Source organism: Schistocerca piceifrons, chromosome 6, assembly GCF_021461385.2.
Source record: "Schistocerca piceifrons isolate TAMUIC-IGC-003096 chromosome 6, iqSchPice1.1, whole genome shotgun sequence".
NCBI classification, from domain to species: Eukaryota; Metazoa; Arthropoda; class Insecta; order Orthoptera; family Acrididae; genus Schistocerca; species Schistocerca piceifrons.
Window position 1 is genome coordinate 383,215,393 of NC_060143.1, and position 19,476 is coordinate 383,234,868.

General features: G+C 41.9%; 1 protein-coding gene across 1 annotated transcript in view; it reads right to left on the reverse strand.

The window, feature by feature from the left end:
* Nucleotides 1–6,124: 6,124 nt before the first annotated feature.
* LOC124803005 (ATP-binding cassette subfamily G member 4-like) overlaps nt 6,125–19,476 on the reverse strand; it is a 410,627-nt gene continuing 397,275 nt past the window's right edge. Inside the window, exons 11-14 of the mRNA XM_047264112.1 lie at nt 17,368–17,468; nt 17,136–17,291; nt 6,915–7,138; nt 6,125–6,806 (exon numbers count right to left, since the gene is read on the reverse strand). Of these exons, the coding sequence (XP_047120068.1) occupies nt 6,644–6,806; nt 6,915–7,138; nt 17,136–17,291; nt 17,368–17,468 (644 nt within the window). The 3' untranslated portion in view covers nt 6,125–6,643. The remainder of the gene's footprint in view (nt 6,807–6,914; nt 7,139–17,135; nt 17,292–17,367; nt 17,469–19,476) is intronic.

The window sequence follows — 19,476 nt, forward strand, 5'->3', positions numbered from 1 at the left end:
CAGGCTGTGAAGCAGTCATTGAAATGAAGGATATCATGTTTGGCAGCGTGTTCAGCAACAGTGTGGTCCACTTGTTTCTTGGCCACAGTTTGTTGGTGGCCATTCATGCGTACAGACAGCTTGTTGGTTGTCATGCCTACATATAATGCAGCACAGTGGTTGCAACTTAGCATGTAAATCACTTGACTGGTTTCACAGGTAGCCCTGCCTTTGATGGGATAGGTGATGTTGGTGACTGGATTGGAGTAGGGTTGGGTTGTTTGGGGGAAGAGACCAAACAGCGAGGTCATCGGTCTCATCAGATACGGGAAGGACGGGGAAGGATGTCAGCCATGCCCTTTCAAAGGAACTATCCTGGCATTTGCCTGGAGTGATTTAGGGAAATCACGGAAAACCTAAATCAGGATGGCCAGATGTGGGATTGAACTGTCGTCCTCCTGAATGTGAGGGACTGGAGTATGTGGTGGTAGAAGTATGTTTGGGACAAGTCTTCCATCGAGGTCTATTACAGGGGTATGAACCATGAGGTAAGGGACTGGGAGCAGGGCTTGTGTAAGGATGGTCAAGTAATTTTATTTTGTGTAGGTTTGGTGGATGGCAAAATACTACTGTAGGAGGGGTGGAAAGGATAGTGGGCAGCACATTTCTCATTTCAGGGCACAAAGAGAGGTAATCAAAACTGTGGCAGAGAATGTAATTCAGTTGCTCCACTTTTGGGTGGTTGTGAGTTACGAGGGGAATGCTCCTCTGTGGTTGGACAGTAGGACCCTGGGAGGTGGTGAGAGACTGGAAAGATAAGGCACAGGAGATTTGTTTTTGTAGGTTAGGAGGATAATTACGGTCAGCGAAGGCTTCAGTGAGACCCTCGGTATATTCCATGAGGAGTCACTGCAGATGCAATGACCACGCGTGCCTAGGCTGTACGGAATGGATTTCTTGGTATCAAATGGGTGGCAGCTGTCAAAGTGGAGTTATTACTGGTCATTAGTAGGTTTGATGTGGATGGAGATATGGAGCAGGACACAGTGTGGTAAAGGGAAAGGAACTGTGAAGAGTCGATAGAGGAATTGTTCGGTATCTTTTATATAGGAGGGTAGGTTCCAGGTTGGTCTACGAGAGCAGAGATTCCCTCAGTGAGAGCACAGTAACCAGCCACAATGGGGTTTCCTGGGTGGTTAGGTTTATGGACTTAGGAAGGATGTAGAAGGTAGGAGTGCAGGGTGTGGTAGGGGTGAGTAGAGAGATAGATCCTGGGGAGAGGTTCTGGAATGGGACTAAGGAATTGAGTAGTGACTGCAGACCATGCTGGATCCTTGGAATGAGGTCACTGTGCCTAAGTTTTGTCTTTCGCTATCATCATCTCCCTCTGATTTCATCTCTGTTTTCTCCCTTTTGCATCCTTTTCATCCTTTCATGATTTTTCACACCTATTTGGTTGTATTTTTGTGTAATTTTTCGGATGTAAATCTACATTGTTTACATAGTTTTTTGCACTTCTTCCAACTCTGTGGATCTTTGTTCCTTCCACTTGCGTTGATACAGAAAAGTTTCCTTATCCTTAGCCAGATCTCAGTCCCATATACTGTTCCTGCATTGTTGCTTGGCTCATGGAATCGCCCCTAATGGCCGTACCACCAAATTACCCATCTCTGGTTGCCACCCCTCCTTTCACAATAACCTCCACCTGTTCAGATTCTTCTAATGCTTAGCCCTCACAAACATAGCCATGCCAAACCATATTAACCAAGCCTAAACCTCCTTGGAGTATCTCCTCTCCATCCACAAAATTCTTCCGCTATGCAATCTCAAATTCCTATAACCCATAACACACAATGGAACTCTTGCCCTGCAGGAATTTGAGCAACTTGCACAACACCAACTCAAAAAGCTCTCCATTGTGCTCATTTCCCACTCCCACCTTGGAGCACCACTGTTCACCATCTTGACAACAAACTTCAAAACTCTCCCACTTCTTCTTATAGTTGACAAACACTGTCTTGCAGACATATTACACCCACCCAACCCTCCAAAACTCCCTCCCAACACCACACAGAATCCAGAACATAAACAGACCCACAACACAGTCATGAACCTTTCCTCCAGAAGCTTTAGTCCCATAGAAGTATCAGTCCTTTCTAAAGGCCTCACCTTCTGCCCCACTCCCAAATTCAATCATCCAGGACTTGTTAAAGACCTTCTCTCCTTCTGCCGGTCTCTAAAATGCAAAAACTTTTTTGCCACCAACCCTACCAATCAGACTCATCCAAAGACCAATACTGAACCTTGCCTAACTCAGTTCACTCCTGCATCAAACAGTAATCCACCACCACTGCCCCCCAACAACCCCTTGTTAACTTTCCAGAGTTTCTTAACCTTGAACCTTGCCTCACCATCATTCCCCAAATCCCTCAACATGCAAACTAATCTTACATCCACAGAAAGAACTGCAGTCCACCACCTAAAAACTGATTCCGACCTTATAATCATACCTGCAGACAAAGGCTCTGCCACTGCTGTTTTGAACCGCAGGATTACCTGGCGTAAGGACTCCACCCGTAGTGAGATACTTCCACCTACAAACCTTGCCATAGTGATCCCATTCCAGAAATCCAGCAGGATCTCCAGTCACTCTTCAATCTGTAAACCCAACCCAGAACCTCTCCATCTTTCTACTCACCCCTACGACTCCCTGCACTCCTACCTTCTACATCCTTCCTAAAGTCCATAAACCTAACCACCAAGAACGCCCCATTTTGGCCGGTTAATTTGCCCCCACTGAGGGAATCTCTGCTCTCATAGACCAACACCTTCAACGTATTACCCAGAACCTACCCTCCTACACAAAAGATATCAACCATTTCCTCTATTGACTCTCCACATCTCCTGTCCCTTTACCACATGGTGCCCCGCTCATCACTATTGAGGCCGCCTCCCTGTACACTAACATTCCTAATATCCATAGCCTTACTGCTACTGAACACTATCTTTCCCTATGCCCTATGGATTCCAAACCAACAATCTCTTTCCTAGTCGCTATGACCAACTATATTCTCACCCACAACTTCTTATCCTTTGGAGGCATTGCCTACAAACAAATCTGGGGTATGGCTATTGGCACCCACATGGCACCATCCTATGACAACCTATTCATGGGCCATCTAGAGGAATCCTTCTTAAAAACACAGGATCCTAAACCCCTCACCTGGTTCAGATTAATTGATGATATCTTTGCTATCTGCATCGAAGGTGAGGACACCCTATCCACATTCCTCCAGGACCTCAACCACTTCTCCCCCATTTGCTTCACCTGGTCCTGCTCAACCCAACAAGCCACCTTCCTAGATGTTGACATCAAACTCAAAGATGGCTACATCAGTACCTCTGTCCATGTCAGACCTACTAACCACTATCAATACCCCCACTTCGACTGCTGCCACCCATTTGATACCAAGAAATCCCTTCCGTACAGCCTAGCCACTCATGGTGGTTGCATCTGCAGTGACTCCTCGTGTAATATACTGAGGGTCTGCCTGTAATTATCCTCCTAACCTAGTACAAAAACAAATCTCCCATGCCTTATCTTTCCAGCCCCACACCATCTCCCAGAGTCCCACTATCTGACCACAGTGGAGCATTCCCTTCATAACTCAGTACAACCTAGGACTGGAACAACTGAATTACATTCTCCACCAGGGTTTTTATTACCTCTCGTCACGCCCTGAAATGAGAAATGTGCTGCCCACTATCCTCCTACAGTGGTATTTCACCATCCACCAAACCTACACAATATACTCGTCCATCCTTACACAAGCCCTGCTCCCAGTCCCTCACACCCCTGTAATAGATCTAGATGTAAGACCTGTCCCATACATAGTCCTACTACCACCTACTCCAGTCCAGTCACTAACATCACCTATCCCACCAAAAGCAGGGCTACCTGTGAAACCAGTCAAGTGGTTTACAAGCTAAGCTGCAACCACTGTGCTGCATTCTATGTAGGCATGACAACCAACAAGCTGTCTGTCCACATGGATGGCTACTGACAAACTGTGGCCAAGAAACAAGTGGACCAACCTGTTGCTGAACACGCTACCAAACATGATATCCTTCATTTCAATGACTGCTTCACAGCCTTTACCATGTGGATCCTTCCCACCAACACCAGCTTTTCTGAACTGGCACAGGTGGGAACTTTCCCTGCAATACATCCTACATCCTGTAACCCTCCTGGGCTCAATGTTCCTTAGTCACTGTCCTCACCCATCCAGCCCCCTCCCTGTTCCCATTCCAACACTACATAGCCATCATTCCACCACCACACCCAGTTTTTTAATTTCCTTTTATTTCTCTCCTTTCTGCTACTTCCCCTCCCCCCCCACCCCCCACCCCCACTCCACCTTCTCTCCTGCCCTCTGTCTAAACTGCAACACTTCACTGTCCACCACCCCCACCATACTGTCGTGTGAGTGTCGCATTATTGTGCGCATGTGTGTTGTGTTGTGTTGTGTTGTGGTGTTGTTGTGTTGTTGTGCGTTGTTGTGCGTTGTTGTGCGTTGTTGTGCGTTGTTGTGCGTTGTTGTGCGTTGTTGTGCGTTGTTGTGCGTTGTTGTGCGTTGTTGTGCGTTGTTGTGCGTTGTTGTGCGTTGTTGTGCGTTGTTGTGCGTTGTTGTGCGTTGTTGTGCGTTGTTGTGCGTTGTTGTGCGTTGTTGTGCGTTGTTGTGCGTTGTTGTGCGTTGTTGTGCGTTGTTGTGCGTTGTTGTGCGTTGTTGTGCGTTGTTGTGCGTTGTTGTGCGTTGTTGTGCGTTGTTGTGCGTTGTTGTGCGTTGTTGTGCGTTGTTGTGCGTTGTTGTGCGTTGTTGTGCGTTGTTGTGCGTTGTTGTGCGTTGTTGTGCGTTGTTGTGCGTTGTTGTGCGTTGTTGTGCGTTGTTGTGCGTTGTTGTGCGTTGTTGTGCGTTGTTGTGCGTTGTTGTGCGTTGTGGTGCGTTGTGGTGCGTTGTGGTGCGTTGTGGTGCGTTGTGGTGCGTTGTGGTGCGTTGTGGTGCGTTGTGGTGCGTTGTGGTGCGTTGTGGTGCGTTGTGGTGCGTTGTGGTGCGTTGTGGTGCGTTGTGGTGCGTTGTGGTGCGTTGTGGTGCGTTGTGGTGCGTTGTGGTGCGTTGTGGTGCGTTGTGGTGCGTTGTGGTGCGTTGTGGTGCGTTGTGGTGCGTTGTGGTGCGTTGTGGTGCGTTGTGGTGCGTTGTGGTGCGTTGTGGTGCGTTGTGGTGCGTTGTGGTGCGTTGTGGTGCGTTGTGGTGCGTTGTGGTGCGTTGTGGTGCGTTGTGGTGCGTTGTGGTGCGTTGTGGTGCGTTGTGGTGCGTTGTGTTGCGTTGTGTTGCGTTGTGTTGCGTTGTGTTGCGTTGTGTTGCGTTGTGTTGCGTTGTGTTGCGTTGTGTTGCGTTGTGTTGCGTTGTGTTGCGTTGTGTTGCGTTGTGTTGCGTTGGTGTGTTGTGTTGGTGTAAGAGGCTTTAATGGCCAAATTCTACAACTGTGGGAATCTTTTTTGTTGTGCCTATCTGCAACTCAACATATCCGCTACATGGTAAGTAGCAACTTTCCTTTTCTAATAGTGTTACATTCTACCCTGGATTTTCCATTATTTGAAAGATTTGGATTATGTATGTTATGATACAAAAACCACATTCACAATTCTTTTCACGAAACACTACTGAGGATGTTTAGAGAACTGGGACATGTGACAGACTGTAGAATGACCCTACTGCCATCAATGTATATCTTATGTAAAGGCCATGAAGGCATAAGTAGAATACAATATATAGCAATAATTTATCCGTAGCTCCCTTTAAGAGTGGAACAGGAAAGGGAATGACTAATTGTGGTAGAGGGTACCTTCCACTGTGCACCACAAGGTGCCTTGTGGACTATATGTAGAACTGATCTTTATTGTTTTGGACATGAAAAACAGGGCTGATATGGAATGTTTATGGTAGAGATCAGAAATACAGTTATGGCAAAATAACAGAGGAAGTGGTAGGGTCTTTGTAAACAATGTCTCTTAAATAAAATACATGTTTCAGAAATACTCATTTATTAAGGAAATACAAAAAATGAATAAGATACAAGACTTTGTACAAAAGGTTTTCATTTTCAGAGAAACTGATGCATTTTTCAAGTAATTTCAGAGGCAATGAAGCAGGACTGCGATAACTATGTATCACCAGAGAAAATTTGTTAAGTAATTCAAAAGAAATCTAAAAACATCACAGATACTATGTACCATTCTGAGTTATTGGCCAATTTTGGAACTGCACCAATTTAAGAAGTATTAATGTCATATCCAAAAAAAGTGTGTATATTTATTTCAATATTTTGTTTAAATAATGTAGAATACAAATCTCACAGTGTTCACATATAACACTCTAAAACACAATATCAACTAAGTGTATTTATCACAGATCATATCACAGCCAGTATACAGTATCTTTTTACATGGCAGTGTAGAAATTGGCTCTGCACCTCATCACATATCTTTACATTAAAACCAAACACAGGGTTTGCAGACCCCAAGTTTGTTCTAGTCGTATCTCATTTTTGAGTAAAATATCTTTTCATTATTAACTGCCATGAAAAGAACAGTCAAGTCAATTTTCTATCGCTTCTTAAGTTTGTACACACAGTTACAACATGTGCTATACAAATCAGAAGACAATCTTATCCTCAATGTGAGATACCACATTACTCGAACTACCAGAATCATAGCCAACAAACCAGCAATATTTACTGTCATGTCCTGACCATCAGCTCCCACCAACCTATAAAGAAAGAAGGTTTCGCTACTAACATTTTACACAGACATGCATTCATAAATACATTTATGATAAATATTAAAGACACAGTCACATTTTCCTGGTAATACTTACTCAAGCAAAGTTTTTGGGTAACTGAATGGGCAAAAAATTTCTGGGCAGTCCATTTGCTTTCTATCCTCCATGAGTGCCAAAATCATAGCAATCATTCCTAGTCGGAAAAAGCTTGTGCTCATAATTATTCTCATGAAGAGTGGAGTAGTATGGTAGGCTCCCATATTGTATTGCCAAAGGATTAGAAGGGGAGAAACAAAGGCAGGAGCAATAATTGCACCCATCTAGAAAAGAAATAAATTAAAATGATTAGTGAAACAGGCATCCTGTTTAGATATTTTTAGCACCCAACATGAATGTATTGAGTCTATTTATAATGTAATATAACATTTAAATGATAGGCAGATAAATTCAGAGGGGGAGGGGGAGGGGGAGGGGGAGGGGGAGGGGGAGGGGTATTTGTGAGTATGAACAAAGATATTGTGTTGAAGGAGGTAAAATTAAATGTCAAAAATATTAATTATCCACTGCAGAGGAGGATAACCAGAAACAAACACATTTAAAATAATTTTGTATATTGTATACATGTGAGGTGTGATTGGAATCTTTTAAGAATGGGCTTGTAATTGTACAATGATAGTACTAAGATGCTGTTGTGATGCATCTCCTTCAAAATAGTCCCCTTCTGACTTAAGACACCAACTCCAACAGTGTTTCCACTTTTGGAAACAATCCTGGAAATTTTTTTCCTGAAGTGTGTTAAGGATGTCTCCTTATTTGCCTGGATATCTTCAATTGAGTCATACTGCTTCCTTTTTTCAGTGAAAATTTCAGTTTAGGAAATAGGTAGAAGTCTGCAGGGGCCAAATCAGGGGAATATGGTAGTTGTGGAAGCACAGGAATTTTGAATTTGGTCAAAAATTCAATGATGGAGAAGGCACTATGAACTGGAGCATTGTCATGGTGTAGCACCCAACTCCTGTCTTTCCACAATGCAGGCCTTTTCTTTTGCACCTTTTCACACAAACGCTCAAGGACACATTTGTAGTATTCCTGGTTAATTGTCTGTCCTCCAGGGGTAAATTCATGATGCATAATATTGAGAGAATTGAGAAAAATCACCAACATTTTCTTCACCTTTGACTGACTTTGCCGTGCTTTTTTTTTTCCGGTCATGGTGAACCTGGAGTCTTCCACTGCAAAGACTGCACTCTGATTTCAGGATCATATCCATACATCCATGATTCATCACCAGTAATTACCCTATTTAACAAATCTGGGGCCTTTTCTGTTCAATTAATCAGATCTTGGCATACTTCAAGTCAGTATTGTCTCTGGTCGCTTGACTACACTTTTGGAATGAATTTTATGGACACTTGACGCACGTTCAGATCTTCAGTTAACATTGACTGAGCTGCATAGAAACTTAAATTACGTTCATCAGCCACCTCCTTAATTGTAAGTCTGTGATCAGAATGCACTAAGTCATGAACTTTCACATTTTCATTCATTTTTGAGGTGGAAGGACGGCCGGACTGTGGTTCATCTTCAAATGATTCATGGCGATTTTTAAAACATTTGACTGGCTCATACAATTATCTCCAAAAGCTGTTTTTTAACAGTTCGTAAGTCTCAGAAGCTGATTTCCCGGTTTTAAAACAAAATTTCACACAAACCCGTTGCTCTGTTTTCACGCCCATTTTCAAGTAGACAGAATCCAGCAACGAGCCTTAATAGACCAGCACTCAACCAGCTGCCACAATGAACTGAATAAAGAAAATGGAGTTTTCTGCCAGAGGGTGTTCAAGGACAAGGCAATGACTCATTCCCCACCCTCCATGTACCTGCCTGCCTAACCAGTAAGCAGTAGCGGATCCATTCTTAAAGGTTTCCAATCACACCTTGTACATACTCAACTAGTTAATTTCTTACCTATGTTTGAAAATTAAGGCAAATAATAAATAGCAATACATTTTTACATCTCATTACACTATTTATATATTGTTTCTTGTGTAATTTATAAGCAAAATTCAAATTACCTTCTGCTATAATTACTAAATAAACGATATTTTCAATTGGATTTTTTTATGAGTGAGCTATCTGGAAACATTATTTTAAAACTCTGGTAATCTAAAAAATTTAATATAATGTATTTTTCTTGTTTAAACACTTTTTAAAAAATGGAATACAGCTTTACAATCGTAAAAATTGGGCTTCAAAACTGTTGGGGCAAGTCTGGAAATGTCACAGATAAGATGTAAATTTGCTGGTTATTACACAAAAGAAGACAAATATATTAATTATTTCTATGGATAGGTCCAGTGTGGTATGTTACAATGTATAACACCTGCCCTACTTCGTTTAGTCATTTAAATTTCTCTGTTGTATTTGTGGATTGAGCTGTGTATTGCAGTACCAGTAAATCCATTTAAGTTTTTGAAATATTCTTCATAATTTTGACAAGGAAGCTTTTATGTTTGTGAAGTCCATAGTTTCACATTTCTTTGAATTTTCTTTAGTCATATAGACATAACAAATCACAACTGAGAAACCATATTACAAAACATAAAATAAAATTGGTCGAGAAAACAGTTAGAATATCATTGTTGCAAAAAACATTTAGTTTTGGCGGGTTTATTCAACATGGAAAATAAAGAACACACTATGTGATATATATATACCAACATATCTATGAACACATTCAAAGAAAAAAAAGTGAAAGAATCTTCAGCACCAAAATTTAGTGGGTAACGCTCATTTCACTGGATTTCCTGCAAATGTGACATAGTTTTGACGTCACATGCAATATCAACAACCGCAGGAACTGCTACTGATTTTCATTAGTGTACAATGTGGACCCCTCTAGCTTGGGTAAACAACTCACACATGTTGTTAGTGGTTGAAATAGTCCTACTGAAAGTGTCACTGGTTTGCAAGAAGTCTTGAGATGAGTATTGCCTGCAAACTATTTGTGATGAAGAAGAATACAAATGTTATTGTTCATCATTTCACTTGCAGCAATTTCAACTGTTCTCTTAGATTCCTGCCTAACGACACACTTGGGAATCACCATATATTCGGAAATAAACAGCAAAATATTTGTGAAAGGGAAGAATATAATGTTATTGCTCCTTGTTTCTTTCACAGCAATTTAAGCTGTCTTCTTAGATATTTATCACACATTTGGAAATTGCCACATGTTTGGAAACAAATCTTTGTTTTCTAATCAGAGAGAAATGTTAAATAACATCAAATATTGTGAAACATTCTTGTATTATATTTATAAGAAAGTCCCAGAATGTGTTACCAATGCTAAGATGAAAAAAGGGTATATTTGCTTGTAGCAGGATGTGCACCTACATACTGACTCTGTAAAGCATGACATTATTCATTATACTTGAGCTTGGTAATGAGACTTTTGTTTCATTTCTCAGTTATTGTCTTATCTCTTGAAAGCTCATACCAACGATCTGTTATTAATTGATATTTAATTATAAGGATGATGTGCTTGTCATACATTTTCAATAGGACATTGCATTGTAACAGCATACTGTAAGTTATAATACAAAATAGCTGAAATGCATATGGTGCCTTCCATACTAATTGTTGAGATTGTCTGTGATTTCAAAACCACTCACATTTGCAGGAATACTTGTGAAATGAGTGTTCCCTAAGATTAATATATGTCAAAGAGATCAGAAGGAGTGAGACACAATACTGCTATTTCTTCACTCTGCCTTAATTCTATGTAATGCTAGTCTATAACTCTACATATTCCCAATCTGTGTGACAATTTTTCACATTTTTGTTTGTGCAAGTATTTTGTAAAAATGTCAGAAAACTGATTTTCTGTAGCAGTGTGCTTCACATCTATAACTTTCTCACAAATTCATACTTAAAATCTGTGGGTTTTAGTTTTTTACATTTCCATCTATAAAGAGAGGGAATACAAGAGTGATTGTCTTCATAAATTATGTCCCTTTTTATTTTTAGATCCTGGAGCACCTCAAACAACACATATTCTACATGGGCATTCTATATGGGCATGACAACCAACAAGCTGTCTGTCCACATGGATGGCCACCCACAAACTGTGGCTAAGAAACAAGTGGACCACCCTGTTGCTCAGCATTCTGTCCAACACATCATCCTTCATTTCAATGACTGCTTCACAGGCTATGGTCTACTTTTGACAAACACCTTGCTGGTCAAAAGCTTATCTGTGACAGTCTTTTTGTTGTGCCGATCTGCAGCTCAGCATCTCTGCTATGTGGCGAGTAGCAACTTTTCTTTCATAACATTGTTACATAATTGTTCTTTGTGTTTTTATTTCTAGGTACTTTCTGTTGATAATAGTATAGAGATATCTTATATGTGATTATGGTAATTTGGCTACATAATCAGTGGCTGCCAGACAAAAACAGCTCATGAACAGGAAGTAAATCATTTTGTGCATTATTTTTTCATAGTTATGGAAGAAGTGGTGAAATTTTTGTGGGTGGCAGATCATGCACACAGCATATTAGACACAGCATTTGCAGCAGCTGCTGCATCAACGGATAGGGATGCCACAGCTGCCCATAATAGTTACGCATCAGAATAATGTACACATTGTTGCATAGTGGTCTTATTTCAGCAAACACTGCGTACAGCAGGATCTCATTGAGATTTGCAAACCCCATTAGAAAGATGTCTCACCAATTGCAGGCATTGAAACGTGAGATGAATCCAGACTGACTGTCACAGACATGATGTTCTAGTAATGATCAGCTCAGAACTGCACCCAAGGTCAAGATACCGCATTGACCATCTGTTCATGCCATATGTGGTTTGGGCTACAGGCCAGAAAGTGCACGAGTCTGTGAGATCATCCAAATGGCAAAGCAGTTCACAATAAGTGCCCCTGGACTGTGATGTCTCCAAGTGGTGCGAAAGGTGTATGAAACACTGGCTAACAGTAGTTCCCAGAATACAGTGCAATTTTAACGTATCTGTGAAGACTGCAGAACTACCTGTCTTTGTAAGTCAGTTGGCAGTTCAACAGAAATGCATACGAATATCACTGTAGTTGTTCATTGCTGAAAGACGATCTGGGTTAGTATTTCTGGTGGACACTGATTCAGAAGTCAGCACTCTGCTGACCTTGTACGCATTAGACATGAAAGACCAGAGCCACTGCAGCTGCCAACCTTCAATAATTCTAGTATCAGGATGCTGGGTTGCAAGAAACTAATAACTGACTTTGGTTTTGCTGCTCCTTTCAAGTGGATGTTTGCAGTGGCAGACATTTCCCCACCTATTTTAGAAGCAGATTTCCCTGCAAATTTGGCATTGTCAGTGGGTTTGTCTGAGGCCTGACTTCTGAGTGGATCCAGCAGCAGCAACGTCCATCAGATTTTAAACAACTGTGCAATTGTAGGATACATCGGATCAGCAACATACATCAACAGATTGTTCTACAGGTGTTACCATGCAACATGGAATATATCACAACACATTGCACTATATACATACACTCCTGGAAATTGAAATAAGAACACCATGAATTCATTGTCCCAGGAAGGGGAAACTTTATTGACACATTCCTGGGGTCAGATACATCACATGATCACACTGACAGAACCACAGGCACATAGACACAGCAACAGAGCATGCACAATGTCGGCACTAGTACAGTGTATATCCACCTTTCGCAGCAATGCAGGCTGCTATTCTCCCATGGAGACGATCGTAGAGATGCTGGATGTAGTCCTGTGGAATGGCTTGCCATGCCATTTCCACCTGGCGCCTCAGTTGGACCAGCGTTCGTGCTGGACGTGCAGACCGCGTGAGCGGACGCTTCATCCAGTCTCAAACATGCTCAATGGGGGACAGATCCGGAGATCTTGCTGGCCAGGGTAGTTGACTTACACCTTCTAGAGCACGTTGGGTGGCACTGGATACATGCGGACGTGCATTGTCCTGTTGGAACAGCAAGTTCCCTTGCCGGTCTAGGAATGGTAGAACGATGGGTTCGATGACGGTTTGGATGTACTGTGCACTATTCAGTGTCCCCTCGACGATCACCAGTGGTGTACGGCCAGTGTAGGAGATCGCTCCCCACACCATGATGCCGGGTGTTGGCCCTGTGTGCCTCGGTCGTATGCAGTCCTGATTGTGGCGCTCACCTGCATGGCGCCAAACACGCATACGACCATCATTGGCACCAAGGCAGAAGCGACTCTCATCGCTGAAGACGACACGTCTCCATTCGTCCCTCCATTCACGCCTGTCGCGACACCACTGGAGGCGGGCTGCACGATGTTGGGGCGTGAGCAGAAGACGGCCTAACGGTGTGCGGGACCGTAGCCCAGCTTCATGGAGACGGTTGCAAATGGTCCTCGCCGATACCCCAGGAGCAACAGTGTCCCTAATTTGCTGGGAAGTGGCGGTGCGGTCCCCTACGGCACTGCGTAGGATCCTACGGTCTTGGCGTGCATCAGTGCGTCGCTGCGGTCCGGTCCCAGGTCGACGGTCACGTGAACCTTCCGCCGACCACTGGCGACAACATCGATGTACTGTGGAGACCTCACGCCCCACGCGTTGAGCAATTCGGCGGTATGTCCACCCGGCCTCCCGCATGCCCACTATACGCCCTCGCTCAAAGTCCGTCAACTGCACATACGGTTCACGTCCACACTGTCGCGGCATGCTACCAGTGTTAAAGACTGCGATGGAGCTCCGTATGCCACGGCAAACTGGCTGACACTGACGGCGGCGGTGCACAAATGCTGCGCAGCTAGCGCCATTCGACGGCCAACACCGCGGTTCCTGGTGTGTCCGCTGTGCCGTGCGTGTGATCATTGCTTGTACAGCCCTCTCGCAGTGTCCGGAGCAAGTATGGTGGGTCTGACACACCGGTGTCAATATGTTCTTTTTTCCATTTCCAGGAGTGTATAATACCAGGGCTGCCAGTTGTGTGGCATGGCTGTAGAATTGTGCTAGATAAAATACTGGAATTTAAAACCTTTTTTTGAAGAGATGTGTTCTGGTATTATGTGGCATTCAGAGAGCGCCTGGGCATCTACACTATATTTGGTAAAGAAGAAAGATGGTACATGGCATCCTTCTTGGGATTACTGAGGATTAAATGCCAGGACCATTCCAGACACAAACATCCTATTCCACACATTCAAGACTTCACATATGCTTTGGAAAGCACAACTGTTTTTGGTCCTGGATTGCCACAAGGCCGTCAAGAAGTTTATTGCAGCACCTATGGATGTTCCCAAGATAGCAGTGTCATTATTTTCAGTCTTTTCAAGTTCTTGCACATGCATTTCTGACTTAAAAATGTTGCTCAGACCTGGAAAAGGTTCATTGATGAAGTGCTGTGGGGATGCTACTTTGATTTCCATATCTCAACATTTTTGTAAACTCTGCTGATGCACCATCACACGTCAGACATGTGGCTGAGGTACCGCAAAGATCACAAGACTGTAGTGTAGTACTGAATGAAGACAGATGCTTGGTGGGTAAAAATGAAGTGACATTTCTCACGTATAGAGTTTCACATGATGCAATCATCCCATTGCCAGAAAAGTTCGCTTTGCTGAGAGAGCTGCCATGTCTGAGGAATTATTGCCAACTATGATGGCTACTAGGCATGGTGATTGTTATTGCTGCCATTTAGCAGCAACAGCAGATATTCAGGCACCTCTTATGGACACAATTTCCATCAACTGCACTAAAGGGAAGCAATTGCTGAAGTGGTCTTTGGTGATGGATGAGGCCTTTTGCACTTTGCAAAAGAGTCTTAAGCAAATAGTGTCACTCACCTACTTGGTACCAGCTGCACCATTAGGTACGGTGGGTGATGGCAGTCAGACTGCAGCTGGGGCCATGCTACACCAGAAAGTGGACACTTGTTGGTAGCCATTAGTTTCTTTCTAAAGAAGCTACTGCCATGGCAAATGAACTGGAGTGCCCACAATAGGGAATTGTTGACAATTTATGATAGTGTGAAGCACTTTTGCCCTCATGTAGAAGTTCACACAGTGACAATTCACATGATTCCAGCAGGTCAAGATACCATGTTGCAGTGTCAAATCGTGGTGTGATGTCTCGACAGGTGCTATGGTCCTGTACCACAGAATTTCACAGGATATTGTTTGACAGTGTGCACAATCTGGTGCACCAAGAGGCAAACACCACTGTAGAGATAATAATGGAATGTTTCATGTGTCCATCAGTTAAGAAAAATTCTGGCAACACTGCCAGTGTCATAATGTGGGACATCATGTCTATGCTGAGGTTGGACATTTTTCAGGTATGTCAGTGATACTTGAACATATCCACCTTGGCACTATGAGCCTCCAACCACCTTATGACTGCTACAGATCCTTGCTCATGTCGGTGGACAGATGCCCAAGATGGGCTGAAATCATACCCTACTGCACATATCAGCCGGGACAGATGCAAAGACATTCATCACATAGTGGTTTATGCACTTTGACTGTCCCCTGCACATTATAACAGACCAGGGCAGGCAGTTTGAATCCCTGCTGTTCAACAACCTGTCTAAACTGTGCAGATTCAAGCACTATCATACCACCAGCTGCCACCCAGCCAGCAAAGGTATGGTGGAGAGGTGGCATTGCATGCTGAAAGCAGACGTCATATGCCATCTACAAAGTTGGATTGAAGTGTTCCCTCTGGTATTGTTGGGGTTACAGACAGCTTACAAGGCCAATATTGGCACCTCAAGGACTGAAATAATATACAGAGAGCTGTTAAGGATCCCAGTGGAGTTTCTTACCTCTGCACCACTGCCAGACCAAATGGAGTTACCTTTGTGGCACAGAGGATTGAGGAACATGTGGCAAAGATTCAACAATCACCAGCTGCACATCATGGCTCAAATCTTTTTTTTCCAGCACAAGGCACATGGTGAGCACTGATTCCACACAGATACTTCCTCAGCTACTGTATAAGGGACACTAATAGGTTTTGCTATGAAGTAAACATACACTTGAGATTCTGCAAAACAGGAGGGCTAGCAAAGTATTAGTGGAAAGATTGAAACCAACATGGGTAATGCTGGCTCCATCTTCAGACAAAGTGGAGAGCAACATCTGGAGGGGGGCATGGGGATTACACTCCTACAATACACAGGTAGCACACATGAAAAAAATCAGTCCATGGCAAAACACACTGGCCTCTCACGTGACTACTCCTCTCGCCAAAACATTGCAGCCAAAGATGGTTAGCCCAAGAGCAAGCAGAGTTGTCAAATTCTAGTACCCCTACATTCCCAGTGCCCTACTCTTTACAGGTAGGGGTGTGTGGGAATAGGTATCACCCAAATGAAATGCAATATATACTCTCTAAAATGTGTGAATGGTGAACCACAATTTTTCTTCATTTGTGTTGTTGTTCATAATTACTTTCTGTTGATAATGAAGTGGAGATATCTTATACCTGGGTATGATTATTTGGCTACAAGTTTTAAACTTTTAACTATTTATTTTCTTTCTCTGGGCCCACAAATTATTGAGAAAACTGTTAGCAGTGTGTGACTGCAAACAAAAAGCAAAATGACACAAATGAGCTCTATAGCCAAGAAGAATCAATTTAATGAATACTTAAGAAGATCCTAAACTCTATTATATACTAAAACACTGTCTTAACACATAAGCACAAGATATTGTGCCAACCTTTGAATCTCTGTTCTATATTTGTAAAATAACCTCATACAAACTCAATAAGATCATCACACCTGACCAAACATTATTCAACATACTTTTGGTGGATTACGCATTTCAGTAACCTATGTTAATGTAGTCATAACTGAGTCTAAATGCGAAATGAACTTGATAAATACAGATAATGACATATCCAGTGAAATGTTCATGGTTTACACAATGGTGCAATCTGGGAAAAAAAATAAAGACTGATATTTCTGCCTCTTTATTTTTTGCATTTGCCCTTTCCTCTTTCTGAAAATTGTGTTCCCCATCACCATTTTATCTAATTGTCACATTCCCTTCAGCCAGTTGTTAGTCTTGTCTCTCAACATGTGCAGAATTGCTGAAATCAGTGTTAAGAATGGCAGTGTTATCAGTTGCACAGATGCTGTGACAGTATGTCATTTAGTTTTAGACTATGGTTTCATTATTTGTTCATAATTTATCAGATGAATGTTCAAATATGTTTTATTTATCATTTCATTTAGTTTCTTGTTATATGACTGATGAAATATGTTGTAACTGATTTCCCAGTAACATAAAATAAATGTCTTACCTGAGGACGAAATATACTGCCAAAAAATAATCCATAACTCTCTGAAACAACTGATACAATTAAGAACAGAAGTGTGTACCACAGGAATCTGTCCAGTTCCAAGGGTTGTCCAGCAAGGAAATATGAGAAGAAGACATAGACAACAGCCACTCCATGCTGTAAAGAATGTACATATAAGACAACTGTGTCAGATATTTAACATTTCTAGTCAACAGTAAGGAACTGTTAATACCATGAATGGCAGTCTTGCAGTTGTCACTGCAAACACATAGGAATTCAAAGAATACCAGCCATTTTTACATTCACGTTTCACCAGGGTGACCTCAGATGGATCTGCAACAACAAAATTCAAATCAGCATCATATGGACTGAACACAGCAATGAAAACAAAGTATGTTGTACACAAATTTATTAAACAGCCTCAGTATATATTTTCAAGCAGTGAGGGGAAGGGTGGTTAGCAGTTAGGACAACCTACGAAATCAACAGACACATACACATTTAGCACAAGAAACCCTAGTACACACAAATTTTAAAACAGACTATTATCTTGAGCTCTCACTCAATTTCATACATTTTACTGCCACAAAATTACACTTGAACACCGTTGTGACTCAACATATTTTAAAACAAGACTTCTAAAAAGGACTAAAAAAAATTAAATTGTCAATTTCTATTTTATACTGAAAAATACAAGCTGTACTAGCTACATTGCAATGTATTATATACTTTTTCATATGAAATCTGTAATTGGATGGAGGGATCCTTGTTAGGAGAAACATGGCATGTTACACTGGATAGATGAACACTCACAGGTCTAGAAGTGACTTCAAGTGTTCCTATAGGAAGTGTGTGAGGGTGCTTCTGTTCATGTTGTATATTAATGATTTAGCAGACAATATTTATAGTAACCACACTGAGTCGTCAATGGGTACAAAACTGACTGAAAAAATCGCTAGTATTTTGGACAATATCCTTCTTCCGATGACTTGCTGTCAATGTCTTCACATTTATTGACTATGAGGAGGTGATTGAATATGCAAGCAATATGGTATAAATATGATGGTAGCACAGAAACTAACAGTGTGGACTGGTAGAAAAGTATTGGTCTCACAGAAAAACCAGCAAAGTGCACACATTAAGTGTCTGTTTAGGGAAACCTCCCCCAAGCAGTTGTCAAGCCATGTCTCCACAATATCTCTCCTTCCAGGAGTGCTAGTCCTGCTAGTTTCACAGGAGGGTTTTGTGAAGTTTGGAAGGTAGGAGGTGAGGTACTGACAGAAGTAACGCTCAGTCAATAAAGCACTTGCATGTGAAAGGCAAAAGCCTGAAGTTCAAGTCTCAGTCCAGCACACAGTTTTAATCTGTTAGGAAGTTTCACTATTCAGCAGTTGTCAAGCATGACTGTGGAAGAATGGAAGACCCTACCACAAGAACTCATATCAACCTTGGGGCCAGCATAGAAGCCCATTACATAGCATTCATTACTGTCCGTGGTGATAGTACACTTGATTAAGGACCATGCCCTGCTTTTTGCAATGTCTAAGGGACCATCATTAAAATTATCTTTATTTTATTACAGCATGTCCACATGCACCAATGAATATCCAGCAGTTGTCACCCATGCTGGCAGATGAATGGAACACCCAACAACCTAGTGTCTATCATAGAAGCCCACTGCAAGGCATGTGTTATTGCCTATGGTGATTGCACACTAGATTAAGAACCATGTCCCACTTCTGTGACACTGAGGGGACCATAATTAATCATGGTAACTTCACTGTAATTATTGTCTTGGAATAAAAGTGTTACTTCTCTTAATCCAATTGCATATTTCTTTCAGTTGCCCTCTGTACTATAATATGCCTTACTATACTGTACTTTACTATAATACACTATCTACATTATACTATAGTGTACTGTAGCACTTTTATCAAAGTGTGGTCCAAGTTTCATCAAGATGCATTATTTGCCAGGGACACATCATGTGAAATTTACTTCTGTTCTTAAGTTTTTCATACCAGTGTACTATGAATAGTACAATATGTTACAGTACCAACTTTGCAAAAAAAAAACTTTGAAAAACTTCACAGCTTTTATGTCATAGAACTGGGCTTGAAGTCTAGGAAAGAAACTAACAGAAAAATTTCTCCTTAAGGGATTTGATTTAAAAAAAAAATTGCCAAAATAAGTTGTCATAGGCTACATAGTTTCAAAACTGGCACACTGCATTAGAATTGTACAAAAGAAATGTTGAATCATAATTAGAGTGCCCAGAGATAAATCATGGATGCACATTATACTGTGAATAGGTCCCATCACAGTGTCAATATTCAATAAA